This window comes from Pavona decussata, unplaced genomic scaffold (assembly GCF_977016875.1).
Source record: "Pavona decussata unplaced genomic scaffold, jaPavDecu1.1 SCAFFOLD_55, whole genome shotgun sequence".
Classification (NCBI taxonomy): domain Eukaryota; kingdom Metazoa; phylum Cnidaria; class Anthozoa; order Scleractinia; family Agariciidae; genus Pavona; species Pavona decussata.
In genome coordinates, this window is record NW_028145477.1 from 426929 (window position 1) to 444494 (window position 17566).

General features: G+C 41.5%; 1 protein-coding gene across 1 annotated transcript; it reads left to right on the top strand.

Annotated features, from left to right (window-relative positions):
- The first annotated feature begins 796 nt into the window (after nt 1-796).
- Nucleotides 797-11281, top strand: LOC146480119 (uncharacterized). The gene is made up of 4 exons (XM_085109974.1): nt 797-1244; nt 1819-1884; nt 7576-7821; nt 9690-11281. The coding sequence occupies exons 1-4, from the start codon at nt 1101-1103 to the stop codon at nt 9912-9914; spliced, it is 681 nt and encodes a 226-aa protein (XP_084966100.1). The 5' UTR covers nt 797-1100; the 3' UTR covers nt 9915-11281.
- The last annotated feature ends 6285 nt before the right edge of the window (nt 11282-17566 follow it).

The following is a 17566-nucleotide window of genomic DNA, read 5'->3' on the forward strand; positions in this document are numbered from 1 at the left end:
ATCGGCGGGTAAGAGGTTCCACAGAATTGTGCCTCTGTAAGATACGAAGGATTTCTTGAAATTTCATTTGAAGTGAGGGATTTCCAGCTTAAGGCTGTAACTTAAATTATATAAAAGCTCGTGATTTTGCAATATGTGTAGACATACAGGGTGTTGAGTCATTACAGTACATTTTATAAATTAGTTTCGGAATAGAGTGCGACAGATCGGAGATCTTGTGGTTAAAGAATGGTACTAATCCTTTGTGAGTTGAGTGGAGTTCGGTCAAGAATAATGTCAAGAATGATATTTGAATAGAGAAAGCGCGGGAGGGGTATACTCAAGGACGTTTTATACGGGGAGGGTCCGCTCCGAGGTCCAAACCCTTACCCTTTTAATAGGCCACTTGTAAATTAAAGCAATTGGTCACACTTAACAGCTCCTCGCACCGTGGGAGTAATTCATGTTACAGTCAATCCAGGTCACGCGTGAACAGTATTTCCAAGAATGAAATGAACATTCGAATTTCTCTTTGTAATGTCCGACGTGTGAATGGAAGGTTGGACATTTCTCTGGAAATCGTTCCGAAAAAGACGCATTAACTGAAAAAAAGATTCAAAATACTTGGGAAACAAATGTTCTTCTTGAAATATTCAATTTTGCAATGTAAAGAAAAATTTACAGCTATATACCGTCAATAAGCTAGGGAAATTTATACGGGAATTCTGAAATCTCGTTGGCGATTTTCGAAACTGACATGTAAATTTCAAAACTCCGTTCAAATTTCAAAAATATCGTTCACGCGTGACCTGGGTTGACTGTAAGGTACCGTATAGCCACCCTCATAACCTAACCCTCCATGGATATAGTCATCTAATCGAGTGATTGCTGGACTCCAGAACAGCAGCCAGCACAGATCATATGATGTATTCATTTCAATGAATCTTCGGCTTGGTTAGAAGAACACGAAACAACGCACGAACATCGAACATCCGGAGTAAAACTTATTTACTCGGATACCTCTTACGCGTGACGTCATCCACTGCTGACAGGCATACATTGATACAATATAGATACCGTGACACAACGGACCCTCTGAGATACTAAAGACGGCGGACAACATGGAAGCAGCCCTAAAAATGGCAAGATTGCTTGCCATTGCACACATTGTTGTTGGTATTTCATTGACCTGTTTTGGCATAGCTGATGCTATTTTGTGGCCAGTGTCGTATCCTGCAATTTCTGCAATCTGTTTCGGCGTTTGGGTAAGTGATCACTCTGTAATAGAAGAGCTACTCGTTCGGACCGTTCGTAAATGTCATGCGAATGTAATTCGTCCAATTTATTTCAACATCGCTAAATATTGGCTGTTAAGATGTCGCCATCGAATAATTTATTTACGTTTTAGCTTGCGTAGCAGCAGCTAGCGCGAGAAGTGAACGACAACTTTCGGGTAGAACTGAAGCGCTCCTTCTCAGCTTTCTTTCGCTACGGCGTACTCACCCGGTCGTAAGCTATTTACGTTTATTCATACCAACACAGGAAGTCGATAAAATATCGAACCGGACTGCGAGTGTTAAACTCGGCTTTACGCTGAATGTAATAATAGAAACAAAGTATTTCAATAAACTGGATAGAATTAGGTTCGCTGCACTACTCAACGATATGTAAAATATTCACTGACAACTGTCAGCTCGCCACTCTCCAGAACCGCGTTTGTGTTCTAGATTGCAAAACGAAGTAAACACTGCGAAGACAGAGAGAGCCTAGAGAACATGTATCAGTGCCAATTGTATGTAGAAAGTAGTGATCCAAGAGTTTTTGTCTGCCTTTTTTTAGTTGTGCCTAGGTGGATTGGGTATTCCGGGCAGTAGCAGAGACAGAATTGGATCCAGCAATTGTTTTGTGAGTATGATTTCAATCAGACCTCGGAATATTTTACAGAAATAAACGCCATACGTTGCCTTCATTCTATATAAGGTTTCACGGCGTGATTAAATTTTCCTTTTGATCGCAGATTTCGCTCATGGTTGTGGTTTACTGTTACAGTCAATCCACGTCATACGTGACCAGTATTTCCAAGAATGAATTCTCTTTGTAATGTCCGGCATTTGAATGGAATTTTGAACATTTCTCTCTGAAAAAGAAGCATTAACTGAAAGAAAGATTCAAAATACTTGGGATTCAATTGTTATTCTTGAGATACTTAATGCTGTAATGTAAATAAACATCCATAGCTTTATAACGTCAATCAACTAGGGAAATTTCTACGGGAACTCTGAAATTGTTCAAAACTGACATGTAAATTTCAAAACTCCGTTCAAATTTCAAAAATACCTGTCGCACGTGACGTGGATTCATTGGAATAGATCTTAATAGACCCTTCCACAATTTTTTGCAACTTTTAATAAGGACCAGTTAACGAATATCTATCGACACTACTGGAAAAAGCGCCTTAAAATTAGTAAACATGCCAAGTATGAAAGTAATATGTAAGAAGCGAGCGAAGATATAGCTCTGCAAACTTTCCCCCCACCATACAAACGTCTGTAGAATCCCTCGACTTTGCAGATGTATACAGCTGTTTCGACAAAGGTTGTCCAAAAACAGCGTAAAAGCGTACGCGACAATGCCGAAAGGTAGCCTGGGAAACACCCAGTAAACTTCAATGAAAGCTCAGAATCCATTATGCCTCGACCGTACAGCGAAAACTTGAGATGGTGGGCAATATTTACTCTGAGCTTTCATTGAAATTTATAGGGTATTTCCCCGACTACCTTTCGGAATTGTCGCGTACGCTTTTATGCCTTTTTTTTTTTGGACAACCTTTGTCGAAACAGCTGTATCCTCGTTTAATAGTTTACAACATCTCTCTCAAACTTGGCAACTTTATTAAGGCGCTCTTTCTAGCGGTGTGTGTATAACAGTCAAGATGGCTGACCAGCTGAAAAGCACTTTATTCGTCGTGTACGTCACGTGATACAACAATGACAAATATGGACGCACTAGGGTGATCTAAGCATTTGTGTCACATCCTTCCCTTAAAAAATGAAATAAATCTCCACTTAAAAAAAATAATAATGTGTGAGTCCTGGGATTTTTCAAAGTTAACAAAAGCTGAAAATGGTTCTTAGTCCCTAGTTGGGTCTAGAGGTCCCACCGCTCTAATTTTACTACTCGTCTGCCACTTCGGGTAACATAAGGCTCTGAACTGTCCGCCTTTGGTGGTTCAGGGTCATGGTGTTGCTCCTTGCGACAGGCGACACTGGTAGGGCTGCGGCATGGTCAGGCTTGTCCTTGGGTAGGTTCTCGAGCGCGCTACTCTTAAGAGATGGTGCTGCATTTAAATTTTCATGTCCTGGAGCTGGGCAAACTCGTAGGTGCTGTCTGTTGCGGCGATACTTTCTGCCATGCGTGATGATGCCTGACTAGCGTCGCTGGCTTCCACTCTCTGGAATCGGTCCAGGGCTGCATTCGCACCTTCGTACCGGGCTGTAGTTCATTCATTTCACTGCTAGCATGTCGGTCATGGTACTTCTTCTCATCCTCCTTGGTCTTCTTCAGGTAGCTGGAAACATCCTTGTGGTTGACACTAGCAGGTTAAAGCAAGCTGTCCGTCATCGGTAACTCGTTTCTCAGCGTACGTTCCATCCGCAGTTATGCTGGCGACAGTTCGATGCCTGGTATTGGTATAGTCCGATAGTCAAGCAAGGCCAGATGTTTGTCACTGTTCTTTCACAATAGATTTTTGACAGTCTGAATGGCTCTCTACGCCTCTCCATAATCCTTTGGGTAGTGCGGCGAACTGGTGACACGCTTGAAACTGTACTCTTTCGCAAATGCTTGAAATTCGCTGCTGCTGAATTGGGGGCCATTATCTCAGACCACTTCTGCTGGAATCCCATGGACTCCAAATTGGTCTTCAGCTTTTCTACTACAGCACTGCTTCTCGAATACTCCATTTTGGTAACTTCTTGGAACTTGCTGCGATAGCACACGGAGAGTAAATAGTGTTCCCCTTGTAATTCAAACCGATCGATTCCTATCTTCTGCCGAGAAAGTGATGGTGGCACGGTAGGTTTGCAATGTTTTTTGGCAAAATCTGCGCACACGCTACAATTAGTGACCATTTGCTCCACATCTAGGGACATTCCAGGCCAAAATAGTACCTCTCCGGCTCTTTGTCTACATTTGGCTAATCCCAGGTGACTCTTGTGGATCTGGCGAAGCATTTCAGGTCGCATAACCTTTAGGACAATCAAGCGTATTCCTTTGAAGAGAAGTTCATCTGCTGTTGCGACTTCACGGAATGTCCATTATGGTCTTGCCTCTAAGGGAACCTGCTGTTGGTGTCTTTCCAACCATTTCTCACCATGGTTAGGACTGCTTATAACTCTGGATCTTCTTTGGTCTCCTTCTGGACCATCTGAAGAGCACTTTATCCGTCGTGGAAGTCACGTAATCAGGGCCGTACCTAGGATTTTTTGTCTGTGGGGGCAAACTCCGCACACCCCTCACAGGGGTTTACTATATGCAGACAGGGTTTCTAGTTGGACATTAATTTTGTTTTCACTCCTACACAGAAAGTTGCCTCTACGACGTTTAGAGAAAAAAAAACACACCGATACTTTTAGTTTTAAATTGTCATGACTTTTTATGGAGTTAACGTCTTGTTTAGCTTGAAGCAAGAGAGGATCTTGATCCTGTCTTGCTTGAAGCAAATATTGTCTCTCATTTTAAAACACAGTCGATGCACTGCTGTAAACAAAGGGAGAAAATCACTGAGCTTCCACAATTCAAACGCACTATCTACAACGATTACTAGAGAACCAAAAATCCAAATAGCCGTGCCAAGAAATACAACTCCTTGTGACAAACACTAGCCGGGCCCGGCATTGCAACAATTACAGAATGAAGCCCATTGCATGATACAAGCAGTGATTAATTTCTGTCCTAATATTGCCAAATCTCAACAAGAAAGGCAGTTAAAACTATCAAGCACTAAAAAGAGCCAAGCCAAACCCAGCTGAAATGTCCCATGTGGCATAAAAACACCGTCGCTGAACACACAGAATAAGAGGTCATATTCAAAACGAAGAGAATTCAAAAGAGGAAACTCAAAAATCATTAGGCGCAAATGACCTGTCGGATGATGAACATATGATGGTTAAATCCAAACCCGCTACAAATACTTGCGAGCAGCGCAGGCTTTTAAAACCAATTTATCTCGGAAAAAAAATACTTGTATAAGCTAGATTTAAAAGGGCTAAAACACGGGCCAGAAAGTGGCGTATGCTTATCAGTCTTTATTTACACACCAAATTCTAAACCATAGGCAGCCCAAACTGAAAAAAATCATTATTTTCATAAGAAAACCGGTACCTCAAAAGATTTTCGAAAATAATTATTTGGAATTCACATTGAAGGAATATTTTTTCAGTCAATTAGTCGATTTTCTTGTGATCAGTGTGATGTTAGAAACGGAATGAGTTTTCCTGGCGGGGGCAGCTGCCCCCTCTGCCCCCGCGCTATGTACGGCCCTGGTAATACACCATGACAAATAAGGACGCACTGGGGTGGTCTAAGCATTTATTTCACAGTGTGGATGGATTTTCACTAACTGGCCCATGTCAAAAGTTCAAAAAACCATGGAAGGGTTAAAGGGGCACTGTCACGGTGATTTTGCTGTATTTTGGTCAAAACTGCTCAAATGTTTGACGAAAAACCTTTCTTAACATTAATTGCTCTTAAAGGGGCAGTATCATGGGAGATCGATGGGAGATATCATGATTTTTGGCCAAAATTCACTAAATTTAAACAGTTTGAACACTGTGTTAATTAATTTCTCAATCGCTAATTTAAAGAAATATTAATAGTGATTCTAAGACGAAAGGTTGGACCAAAATATAGCACAACCAGCGACTTTTAGTGCGTTACACAGCGAAATTTGAAAACGTCCGCCAGACGTTTTCAAATTTGAACCCCTCCCCATCTTGGTCATCTGCCGGCGAAAATATCCGTGGATAGTTTCTTTGCATTCTGATAGTCTTTTAATGGAATTTTGTCATTATATCTTTGCTGCTATCATTTGAATAGCGTCTTGCCGATTTTCAATGTGTTACTAAAAATAGCGTGATACTGTCCCTTCAAGCACCGGAAAGAAAATATTACGGAATTTGACAAAGGGACACCATATAGTAACTGTTGTCAGTTTAACTGACACAAGAAGAACTTGAAACAATTGGCCACTTTTTTTTAGTTACAATCCATTTCCATCCTAGCCATCCGCAGCCAAAGATGAATAATGCTTGTTTCAGTGCACTAGTGAGGTTATTGTAAACAAAACTGAACCATTAATTTCCACAGATTCAAATATGTTTTTTTGTCCGCTGACAATGACACTAAAACAGGTGAGACTGCCCTTTAAACCCGAGAAAAGCCTGATACTCAGCCTATGGAAAGATGTATTTTATTTCGCTGTCAATTTCATCCCTTTTCGCCGTACTGCATTATTGTGGTGATAGATGTCTTGGTGAAGGATATTGTCGTTCCGTTGACAGTGTGTCTCGGGTTTAGTACTAGTATTGGGCACGATAAACAGGAAACCAATATATTTTTTTTTTCTAATTTGTTTTTATACGTAGTAAGTGAGCCTAAGGGTTGTGAATTGTAAATTGTACCTTATAAAAAGCGGTTGAGTTACTTTTTCCGCTTGCACTGTCTCGTAGTTGCACTATAAATATGCTGTCGGGTATTATTTGCAAGAGTTCGCTGAGGTTGAGGTCTAACGTGGCCTTGAGATGAAGCAACGCTGAAGTTGACTTAAGTCACTTTATTGCTGCGAAATCACCAGGCTTCGCAGCAGATTATTTCAAAAGACGCATTATCATTCGATGCATTTTTCTTCTTCTTCTTCCTTTTCATTGACCGAAAGTAAACCACGTGACCTGCAAAGTAACTGCCTACAAATAATAGTGTGCACATGCGCCATACTGTCCAATTGTGTTTTGCCACAAATAATATTCTGCTCATGCGTAATTGAAACTAAGTTCTTGTGTGAAAATAGCAGATGGCTTTCCTGAGCTGTAAGAGAGTGATTTGACATCTCTAGTAAATCAAAATTATGAAAAACAAACTCGGTGATTAAATGATAAAAATCATTTTATCACAAAATATCGTGCAGTTTGTCAGTGTCTCGCAGACCAATTATTTGCCTCACCCATCTTCTCGCCACTGACAAATCACGATATTTTGCTCAACCTCATCCAGTAGTTGTTAATTATCCGTTCGGACGAACTATTTTCCGTTGTGTGTCGTTCAAGACGAATCGAGTGACGTATATTTCATATCCTCACTGTGGCTAGTGAGGATATTGATATTCTACAGTTATTTGTACAGTGAGTGAAAAAATAACGAACGATAAATTTGTCCTCATAATAAAAATAAAATTACACGGTGGTTTGAAGATATAAATTATATTTTCACGTGTTAAAACAATACTATGTATGAACCAGAGTGTAATAAACATGTACTATATACTAATTAAGTGTGTATCAATAACGCACTTATCTTCTTCTTTTTATATTAACTGTTTAGGCTGGTATCTTTATGGGTTTCACTATCACCTCTGCTGCCTTTGGAGGCATAATCGTTTTTATCTATGGTATTATGGTTGCTACTGAAGACAGGGATCAATTCGATTACTTTGACAATGATTACGATGGAAGAATGCCCATCCATGCAATCATACTGGTTCTTGGCATCGCCCAGTTTGTGATCGGCATCTGGGCCGCAATATCTTGCTGTGTGGTTAACCCTTGTATGTGCTGCATACCGAGACAGGTGAGCTATCGAATTTCTGTCAAATAGAAGAACGTTCCTCGCAGTTAGTACGCAACTTAGCAGTTGCGATTTTTGTGGCGATTCCAAATCGCCCGTGTAAACTAGCGGCGATTTTGTGGCGAGTCTACGACCTTTTTTCGGCGGCTAGCACGGAGCGCATGCGATGTTAACACTAAGCACGACAGCACCATGTCTTCAATTGTGCAACATTGCTGCAAATGAAAATGCAACATGGAAATGGACGTAGAGACGACTCAAATGGCTGCGGCGTGCTTAGGAATTGGCACAGTTATTCTTAGTCGCCGCTTGTAGTCTGCCGAACATGTATTGAAGAGGCAGTCTGCGTGTGCCCAACGGCTTCTTAAATATTCTTCTTCTGAAGGCGACCAAGTTTTCTTGCTTCCTTTGGAGCTTTCTCCTTTTTTTGGCAACTTTTTTGAGGTCGTGTTACAAGCAACGTCCGCCATGTTTGTGACAAACTACCCTCAGGGGTACACCAAAGTAGGTTTTTGTTACTCTCAAGCTGAAAAAATCGCCAGTAAATCGTCTCAAAATTCGAGCATGTTCGAAATCGCGGCGATTTTGTGGCGACAAATCGCGACGAAATCGCCATTAAATCGCCGCTAGTTTACACGGGCGATTTGGAATGCCACAAAAATCACCGCAAAAATCGCCGCTTAAATCGCCGCAAAAATCGCCTTTGTAAACGGGCCTTTAAGTTGAAATAGCGATGTTTGGGAAACTTGGGCAACAACGACGGCGACGGCAAGTGGACAACGCTGTAAAGCAGTAGGTTTAATGAGGCAAAACAATCGCTCTTCACGTGCGTTTTAAATTGTAGTTCATTTCTTTGCCGTCCTGTGCAAAACAACCACCTGAAATGACCAAATTCAAGGTGAACACACGACGGTGAATTTTCAAATCTCTTTCTTAACTCGAACGCCACTTCTAACGTTTTCACCAACAAGTTTGCGAGAAAGTACGTCAAAGCTTTTGCACTTCATCTAAGTCTTTTCTATAATAATACAGTTACTGACGAGTAGCTTCGCTTTGGTGACGAGGCTACAAGATCGGTCCGTAGATCGGAGTGAGGGAGGTGTTGAACGTGGTGCGGGTTTATTGTAGGTTGTCTAATTGAAGCACATAGCATCACGGATTTTGCGTAATGGTTGGTCCTTCTGGTCAATTAAACTGGTGGAATAAATGCATAGTCTTGTGGCCCTCACATGCTCAGAAATTGCTGACTTTAAGATCGGTGTTGGTGTTCGCTTAGCCTAGTTTCCTTGAGTTTTCGCTGATATACAAGCTCTGTCGAACTTTATTGCAAATTTATTGATGTTCAAGAATATTTTCTATTAACTTGACGACCCAACAAAGAAATCTTCATGCATCTTCCTTTCGCTGACGCAAAAAGCCCTCCGTCAACGTTATGTTTCCAAACGTAAACCTTCATGCTTCGATAAAGGTTCAAATTAGACTGCTTTGCTGAAGTGAATTGGAGCGTATATTTCGTGTGACTAGGAAGCCAGGGTAATATTGTCATTGCGTATCCAATCCTTCCTTTCCCCTCTCATATCTAGCTCATTGGTTTTCAATGTAAAACCCACTATAAGAACAGGAGTTAAATGTTAAGGGGTGGCTGCTATTTCTATTTCTAGGCGTATAACACTGCAAAAAAGCGATCTCTTGGCATCTCAATTCTTCAAAAAGCATCTATTTCTTATCCGCTTATTTAAATAGTGCGGATACTGGTGAAAAATTTGGAAACCCGCCCCTAGAAAAACGATGAATATCTAGACAATATATGCACTAAAAGATTATTTAGTAAATAATTTCAGTTTTGTTCTCTATTTATATATAAATGACAGCCACAGCAAGCGGCGTGTACCACCAACCCTGCTGGATACGTGATGAGCCAAGGCCCAGATACTGTCCCTGTGGCATTTTCACTGCATGCAGGTGCACAGGAACACCAGTGTCCAATGGTCCTGGTACCTGTATCTGGAACAGTAGGTGGACATCGTCAGTTTTCCCGCACTGAGGCATTGAGAACCACAGAATACTCACCCAAGCAGCAGCAGCAGCAGACATAGGGACAGTACATTTCACTGAAGGATTAGGTTTAGAGAACTGGCCCCTAAAGTGGAAACGAAGCGGAAAAGTAGAGGGCGGTCTGGGCTCAAGAAAGGGAGACCAAGTTTGATTTTACTCTTCGCTCTAAACCCCACTTGGAGTCTGTTCACAAACTATCCTGAGTACCAGTCTTTTCGGAGGGGGGCTGGGAAGGTCAGGGTTCTTTTTTTGCCCTCTGCTCTCCCCTTAAGAAGGACTGGTACTCTGAAACTCAGATTATTTACAGGCTAAAACAATACATGCCTCGAGAGGGGATTATATCACACCATAATTCCGCGAGCCAGTGAATCAGAGCACCCCGTGGGATCAGAATTCGCGGTAAATTCAGTCACGTTTTCAAAGTCGCGAAAATCCAGAAGTATGAAGGGAGTTGGCAAGTCTGCAAATTACCAACCCTGAAGATTGTGCAGGCCTTCAAGCCTATAATATGCATTTGCCAAACACTAGAATTTCGGCACTGCACTGAAGAAATTGCAACATCATTTTTCCATGTTCTCAGAAAAGCCATCACATGGGGCTCTCATTAATCATGATAGTGTGTCATTTTTAATACAATGGTTCGCGGAAACGAAAATTCTTGAGTCATCGTTGCAAGCGCTGACGTACCCATTTCATGTTTACGCTTGACCGTTTGCGATTATAATGTGTTTTGCCAAGGTTAAAACCACTTGACATTGATTGAAATCGACGGTTATGCTGCTTCCAAAGCTTGGAACTCCCTCTCACCGAGACAAGCTTAGGTCAATGACTAATATCAAATAATGTAGACAAGAAGTGCGAAAAATTTCATCTTTCGCATGACTTAATTGCAAATGTACATATTATTTGTTTTTTTCTCGGCATGTAGTTTGCTAGAGTCTTTAGCAGCCTCAATCAGATTCGAGGGTAAATAAAAACTCATTCATTTCATTCATTCCACTTCGATGCATGAGTCGTTAATCTGTTTTTTGTTTTGCCTAGACCGTTTCGTTTTACAATTTTTCCACCCTATGCTAAACCAACTATCAAAGGCGATAGAAACCGAAGGCGAGCCGTCTGATCGTTCACGAAAACTTCAACTTCACGAAAACGCGAAGTTGTAGCCATTTAAGAAGATTGACGTACCAGCAAACGGCACATGTACACGATTTTTTGTAATAGACACTTAAGCTATCTCTTTCTTGTCTGAATCGTTTGAAATTCTTGTATTTTCGGTGGAACCCATTTATCCATGAATGCAGCTCATTGACTTCAGATGTTGCGGTGAATCGACTTGTAGTGAAGGACATTTTAGCGGCGTTCCGCGCTCCAGAGCCCCATAGCTATGAAAATTAGCGAAACCCATGAATGCGAAAAATTTTGGTTTGGCTATGACATCACTTCCGTCTATCCGTTCGCCCGCCCGTACGTACGTCCGTACGCAATCCAACAAGACTAATGCACCTGCGTTTGTTTGGCGGGAAGTTGCATGGCAAAAGCTCATTTCCTGACAACTGGAAAGAGGCTGAGGTGATTCCGATTCTTAAAGACGGTGACCACGAAAAAGCTGCCAACAACAGGCCGTTATCTCTGCTAGCCGTAGCTTCAAAGGTCCTCGAAAGGATTGTTTTGAATCAGTTCAGCGCCTATCTCACGAAAAACAATCGCCTTACCTCACACCAAAGCGGCAATAAAAAAGCTCATTCTACAGAGACCTTAAACATCCTGCTCACGGATAAGATACTCGAAGCAATGGATAAAAAGCAGATAACAGGACTAGTACTATTAGATCTATCCAAAGCCTTCGACAGTATAGACCATGCAAGGTTGCTCCACAAACTCTCCATCCTAGGAGCCTCACCCTCTACTGTCAAATGGTTCAAGAGCTATTTAACTGGTCGCAGGCAATACGTGAGAATTGGCTCCACCTACTCTGACACTCTACCTATAACTCACGGAGTTCCTCAAGGCGCAATTCTATCACCATTGTTGTTCTGCATTTATCTCAACGATTTACCCACGTCACCGACGTTTTGCAACCTAGAATCGTATGTGGATGACTCAAAGCTATTCATGTCATTTCCTCTCGTTGAGGTTGATGCTGCCATTGAAAAGCTCGAACAAGACCTTCACAGTGTAGCTCAATGGTGCTGTGAGGACCATCTACTTATCAATCCCGATAAAACTAAACTCCTTTTCCTCGGTACCAGACAGATGTTAAGCAGGTTACCAGAAGACCCTAGAGTGGTATTCTTAGGTAAAACACCGAAGCCAACAGACTCTGCCAAGGACTTGGGAGTCTTTCTTGACCCCCATCTGACCTACGATCACCATATTTCATGTGTAGTGTCATCTTGTTTCGCAAAGCTCTGCCAAATAAATAGAGTCAAAAGGAGCTTCGACAAGGAAACACTAGAGTTGTTAATAACATCATTAGTTTTTAGCAAGATGCTTTACTGCTCATCTGTATGGTCTAATACTACACTCCAGAATATAAACAGATTACAATCTATTCAGAATTTTGCCAGCAAGATCGTAACAAACTCTAGGAAGTTTGACCACGTAACACCTTTGCTTCGAGAGCTAAACTGGCTTCCTGTTAAAGAACAATTAATCTATAGAGACTCCGTTTTGACCTTTAAATGTCAGAACGATCTTGCGCCTCAATACTTAACGAGCAAGTTTACCAAGCGCTCAAATATACATACTCGTAACACTCGTACACGGAACTCTTTGCAGATTCCGCTATACAGAACGGCTATAGGCCAGCGCACATTTTCCTATAGAGGGGCCTACATATGGAATAACTTGCATAATGAACTTAGGCAAAGTGCCTCATTGGCATCTTTCAAACGCACCCTGAAAGACACACTATTGAGGCAGACATTTCCTTCATAAGCGTTAAATTTTAATAAAATACCAGCATAAATTGTGATTTCGAGTTTTTATTGTCATTTTTGCTTTTATAAATTGGAAATAGTTTGTAAATAGTTCCTGAAAAACCTCACGAGGATGTTACTATTAAAGTTATTTATTTATTTATTTAAAATGCGTTTACAACAGAAATGATAATGAACACAAAATACAAAGTCAATTTTCACATTTGCCTATATCTGTGGGGGACACAGACTTCTCGACTCGACTAAACACAACCATTTAATAATCCGGCAGCCAACTAATTACAAATGTACGCCGCGCAGTTTGTAGCTTAACAGCATGGCACAACATGATGGTTCAGTTCGGTTCGGTGAAAACTAGACAAATACAATACACTGTATAAGTAAAGGCGCCACAAACGAACAACCGAAAATAAATACAATACTTACAAGTTCTGAGCGCATACCAGATGAACATAATAGCAAAACCTAAACTTTCAACTGCGGAAAACTTGACAACTGAAGTACGATTCGCCTAACATGTGGAAAACAGGACACGTGACTAGCAACGGGCGGACTAGCGCTCAGACCCCTAAAGCTGGCGACACACCAGGAGATTTTCTACGCCAATCGCCGCGACCGGCGAAAATCGCCAGTTGTGTCCGGTGCAGCGATTGCGATTTTCGCCGTTCGCCGCGATCGGCGTATAAAATCGTCGGCATTCGCCAAGTGTACCCGTTCCGATTTTCCACGATCATTACTTCGAATCGCCAGGAAAGTCAACCCGTCAGGTTGGGCGATTTTATCGCATGACTTTTCAAAACTGCTACAAACGCCGCGATTAGCATAATATCGAGTTTTCAGTTAAACAAGATCACTTATGGTAACTTTCAGAACTCATAGACATTTTACTCGCTTTCGATAACACCAATATTCGAGGAGAAGTTAATTTTGAAAAGTTTGTTTCGCGGCGTGTCTTTTTCATTCGCACCGCACGGCTCTCATCTGACTGTAAACGCACACAAGTTTAAAAGCTCTGAAAAAATTCTACCAAATACCAAAGACTATTTTCCCGTATTTTTCATTTTTTAACGTTCATTTAGAGACTAGAAGTATTACTATAGGAGCAAAATTGACACAGTTTTGAATTTCCAAACATTTTCCCCCTGGAGCTAACTTGCCCTGGCAGAAAATATCATGTTTACGTGATACGACGACCGTTTAGTGGTCATTTATAAACGAAAATGTTTTCTCCCAGGCAACGATTCACAATTGAAAATGTTTCTTTATGTTACCCTCCAGTGCTTATCTTTTCTTTTTATGTGTTTAAATCTTTAATAAACTTGAAGCTTGAACTTGAGAAACTGTTTGCTTATTAGGGGGAAGAAAGTTGATGTGACTGGCCAATTTGAGGCTGAAATTTTCACTGGGGATGCCAAAGTAACCACCAAGTTTATCCTAGTCAGGCAGGGGAGGTGCATTCTGGGAAATGTGACAGCAAGGGAACTGGGTGTTCTTCACATTGGACCATCTGTTGCACCTAGAGAGGTATCAGCTAGCTGTAATGAGGTCCAAGGTGACATTTTTGCCCAGCTTAAGGCAAAGTATCCTAAAGTGTTTGAGAGGATTGGAAAACTGAGAGATTTCCAATTGAAGCTGCATGTTAACCCTAACGTACTTCTTATGGCCCAAACGTTGAGGCGGGTTCCGTTTGCACTTCGATTCGTGAAAAGGTGGATGCTAAGATAGGAGAACTGTTGAAGGAAAATATCATAGAGAAAGTGGAAGGCCCTACCACTTGGGCGAGCCCGGTTGTTGTAGCACCCAAGCAGTCAGGTGAAATAAGACTTAGTGTGGATATGCGCTGTACTAACGAGGCTATCTTTTGAGAAAGGTTGCCTATTCCTACCTTTGATGAAGTGCTTGAGGAGTTGAATGGTAGCACTGTCTTCTCCAAGCTAGACATTCGCTGTGGTTTCTACCAAATAGAGCTGCATGAAGACTCGAGGGACATAAACACTTTCGTTACACACGAGGCTTTGTTCCAGTACAAAAGGGTAAGCTTTGGTGTGAATGCCCCACCTTTGAAGTTTCAGCATGTTATCCGTCAGATTATTGCAGATGTTGAAGGAGTTGTCAACATTGCCGACGACTTGATTGTCCATGGTAAGACCATCTCAGACCATGGCATCTCGCAGTATGGCATTGGGCCCACCGAAAGTTCAAGCGGTCGTGGAGGCGAGCCGTCCTAACTCACCCTCGAAGGTGAGAAGCTTCGGGGGTTGGCTGGGTTCAGCGCGAGATTTATCCCACATTCTGCGACTGTAGCTGAACCTCTTACAGCATTCGCTAGGAGGGGAGAAAAGTTTGCGCGGAATGACGAACAGGAGCAAGCTTTCAAACACTTAAACAGAAACTTGCAGGAGCGCCGATGGTAGCCTACTTTGATAGAGATGCGCACACAAGAGTCATAGCGGATTCCAGCCCTGTCGGCCTTTGTGCTGTTCTGGTGCAGGAAGTAAAGGGGCAGAGCCGCGCTATATGTTACGCTAGAAGAAGCCCTAGTTACACTGAACGTCGGTACAGCCAAACCAAGAAAGAAGCTTTGGCACTTGTTTGGGCCTGTAAAAGGTTCAATTTTTATTTGTGTGGCATACCTGAGTTTCACTAAGTGACTGACCATCAAGCGCTGAAAAGCATTTATGGTCCAAGATCAAAGCAATCAGCACCCATTGAGAGATGGGTATTACGTTTGCAGCCCTTTAAGGACAGTGCCTACTAACACCGAAGTATTTTTGTGCGGTTTATGACTATGCGGGAAAAGCAGACCTTAGCAAGAGCTATTAGAATCCAAAAAGAAAATTGGGGGTAACCACGCATTTTTCAGAGAAAATTAAGCAACAATATCTCTAAAAAACGCTAAAATATAAAGCAATGTATGGGATTTTCTCCTAAATTGAACCTTAAGAGCTGCCCTTCAGAAATATCGACTATCGTCGTTTGGACGAGAAAAAATGAAATCCGTCAAACTTTGTCAGAAGAATGGCCTATATAAATGATTCACATAAATATAACTTTCAGCTCAGTTCGATTCGTATTTTAGCTGTAGTACGACCATCTTGGTTTTGCCGCTCTGAGAGGGCTTTCAGTGGCCATTTTAGGGCAGACTTTTAACAATTTGCCTTACAAAGATAACGTTACAAATCCGAACAAAAACTCATTATTCGAGACAAGCAAATGATTTTGGTTAGGTTGAGAAGCTTTCTTGGGAATTTGATCGAGATCTGATTTTTTTACAAAATTTTTAACTTCTTCCCTTTTTCACTACTCTTCAAGTGCCAAAAAAATGGCTGAGTTTAAAGCATTGACTCTTCCTGCTGGGGCTTCTGCAGACACTTGCAAAGTGCCCCACCTTGTTACACCGTCTACAGGAATTATGCTTCGCGGGACACTTTTCTTGGGGTCTCTGGCTGTTGTACCCACATCCTTTGCACTTTTGAGATTTCCCACTGCTGTCTCCTCTGTTCTGTTGCTTTGGCTTTCTTCACCTGTTGGGTTGTCCCTTTTTGTCTGCAAGTGCATTGACTTCAACTCTCGGATCTTCTCCTGCCATTACTTGCATTTCATCTTTGGCAGCTTCGAGCATGTGTCCTATATCTATGGCTGTATTCAAGGTCAGGTTTTTACTTTCTCTAGGCAGCGCTGTCTCACACGGCCATCCAGGGATTAACAGGCGATTGCATTACGGATTACCTTCTCTGTCTCAGTTATATCCAGGCCTCTTGCCAGGAGTTTAAGGTCGGTAACAAAGCTATCAAATGACTCTCCCGGTTGTTGCCGCCGTCGACCAAATTTAACCGCTGCCATAAGAAGCACTAGACAGTTAAAACGGTGAAAATTGGAGAGTTCCTGGCGAAGGAATCATGCTTTGTTTGACAGTTGTAGAACTACGATGAGAGAAGAAGAGGTCATCGATAAGCTAAAACACACAGCACATCACTGTGTCGAATTGGTGCAAAAACGTTACTGGAAATCCACTTCACAAAAACATTAAAGGTTTGATTGTCAATTTTTACTAAAAGTTTTCATTTAGGAAAGCTTTTTGCCTGTTATCTTTCTGTTTTTTGTTTGTTTTTTTTTTTTTTTTTGGTGAAACGAATTCAATTTGTAATCTTACACTTTTATTGAATATTACATAACCAGAATAGATAGAAAACGTGAGGTCAGGCCACGTTACGTTAATCGTAATGGAATTTCCGGTACAACCATAAAAGGCGTAACACAAGGGAAACAACATCACGCGATCTTTGTGACTCAAACTATTCCATTACCGAGCATAGTATTATCAATCTGCGAAGCATACACATTTCTATTAAAATATTATATTTATGAACTAAAGAGAAAACGGTCAGATCCACAATCATTACTAACTTAACATGGAAGAGCCATCTGTTTCATTTGCTTATTAAAAAGATTCAAATCGGTCACATTTCTAGTGTCCTTAGGGCTGCGGCATAGTGTCAGTCCAAGATACTTAATAGAGTGCTTTCCGTACCTTACCGCATTGAGGTGGAGTATAGCAAAATACGTATTCCTCAGGTTATAACGATTTCTTTGTTGATTTAAAAGATCTGATATGTATGTGGGGCAAATAACATGCTTAACTTCTTGCATAGTGGTGTTACCCGATTTTGTAAACGAGAATTCGTGGAAACGTTGCTAGTTTTCAGTAAATCCGAATCAGCCGTCGATAAAACCGACGTGGACCCATTGATCAC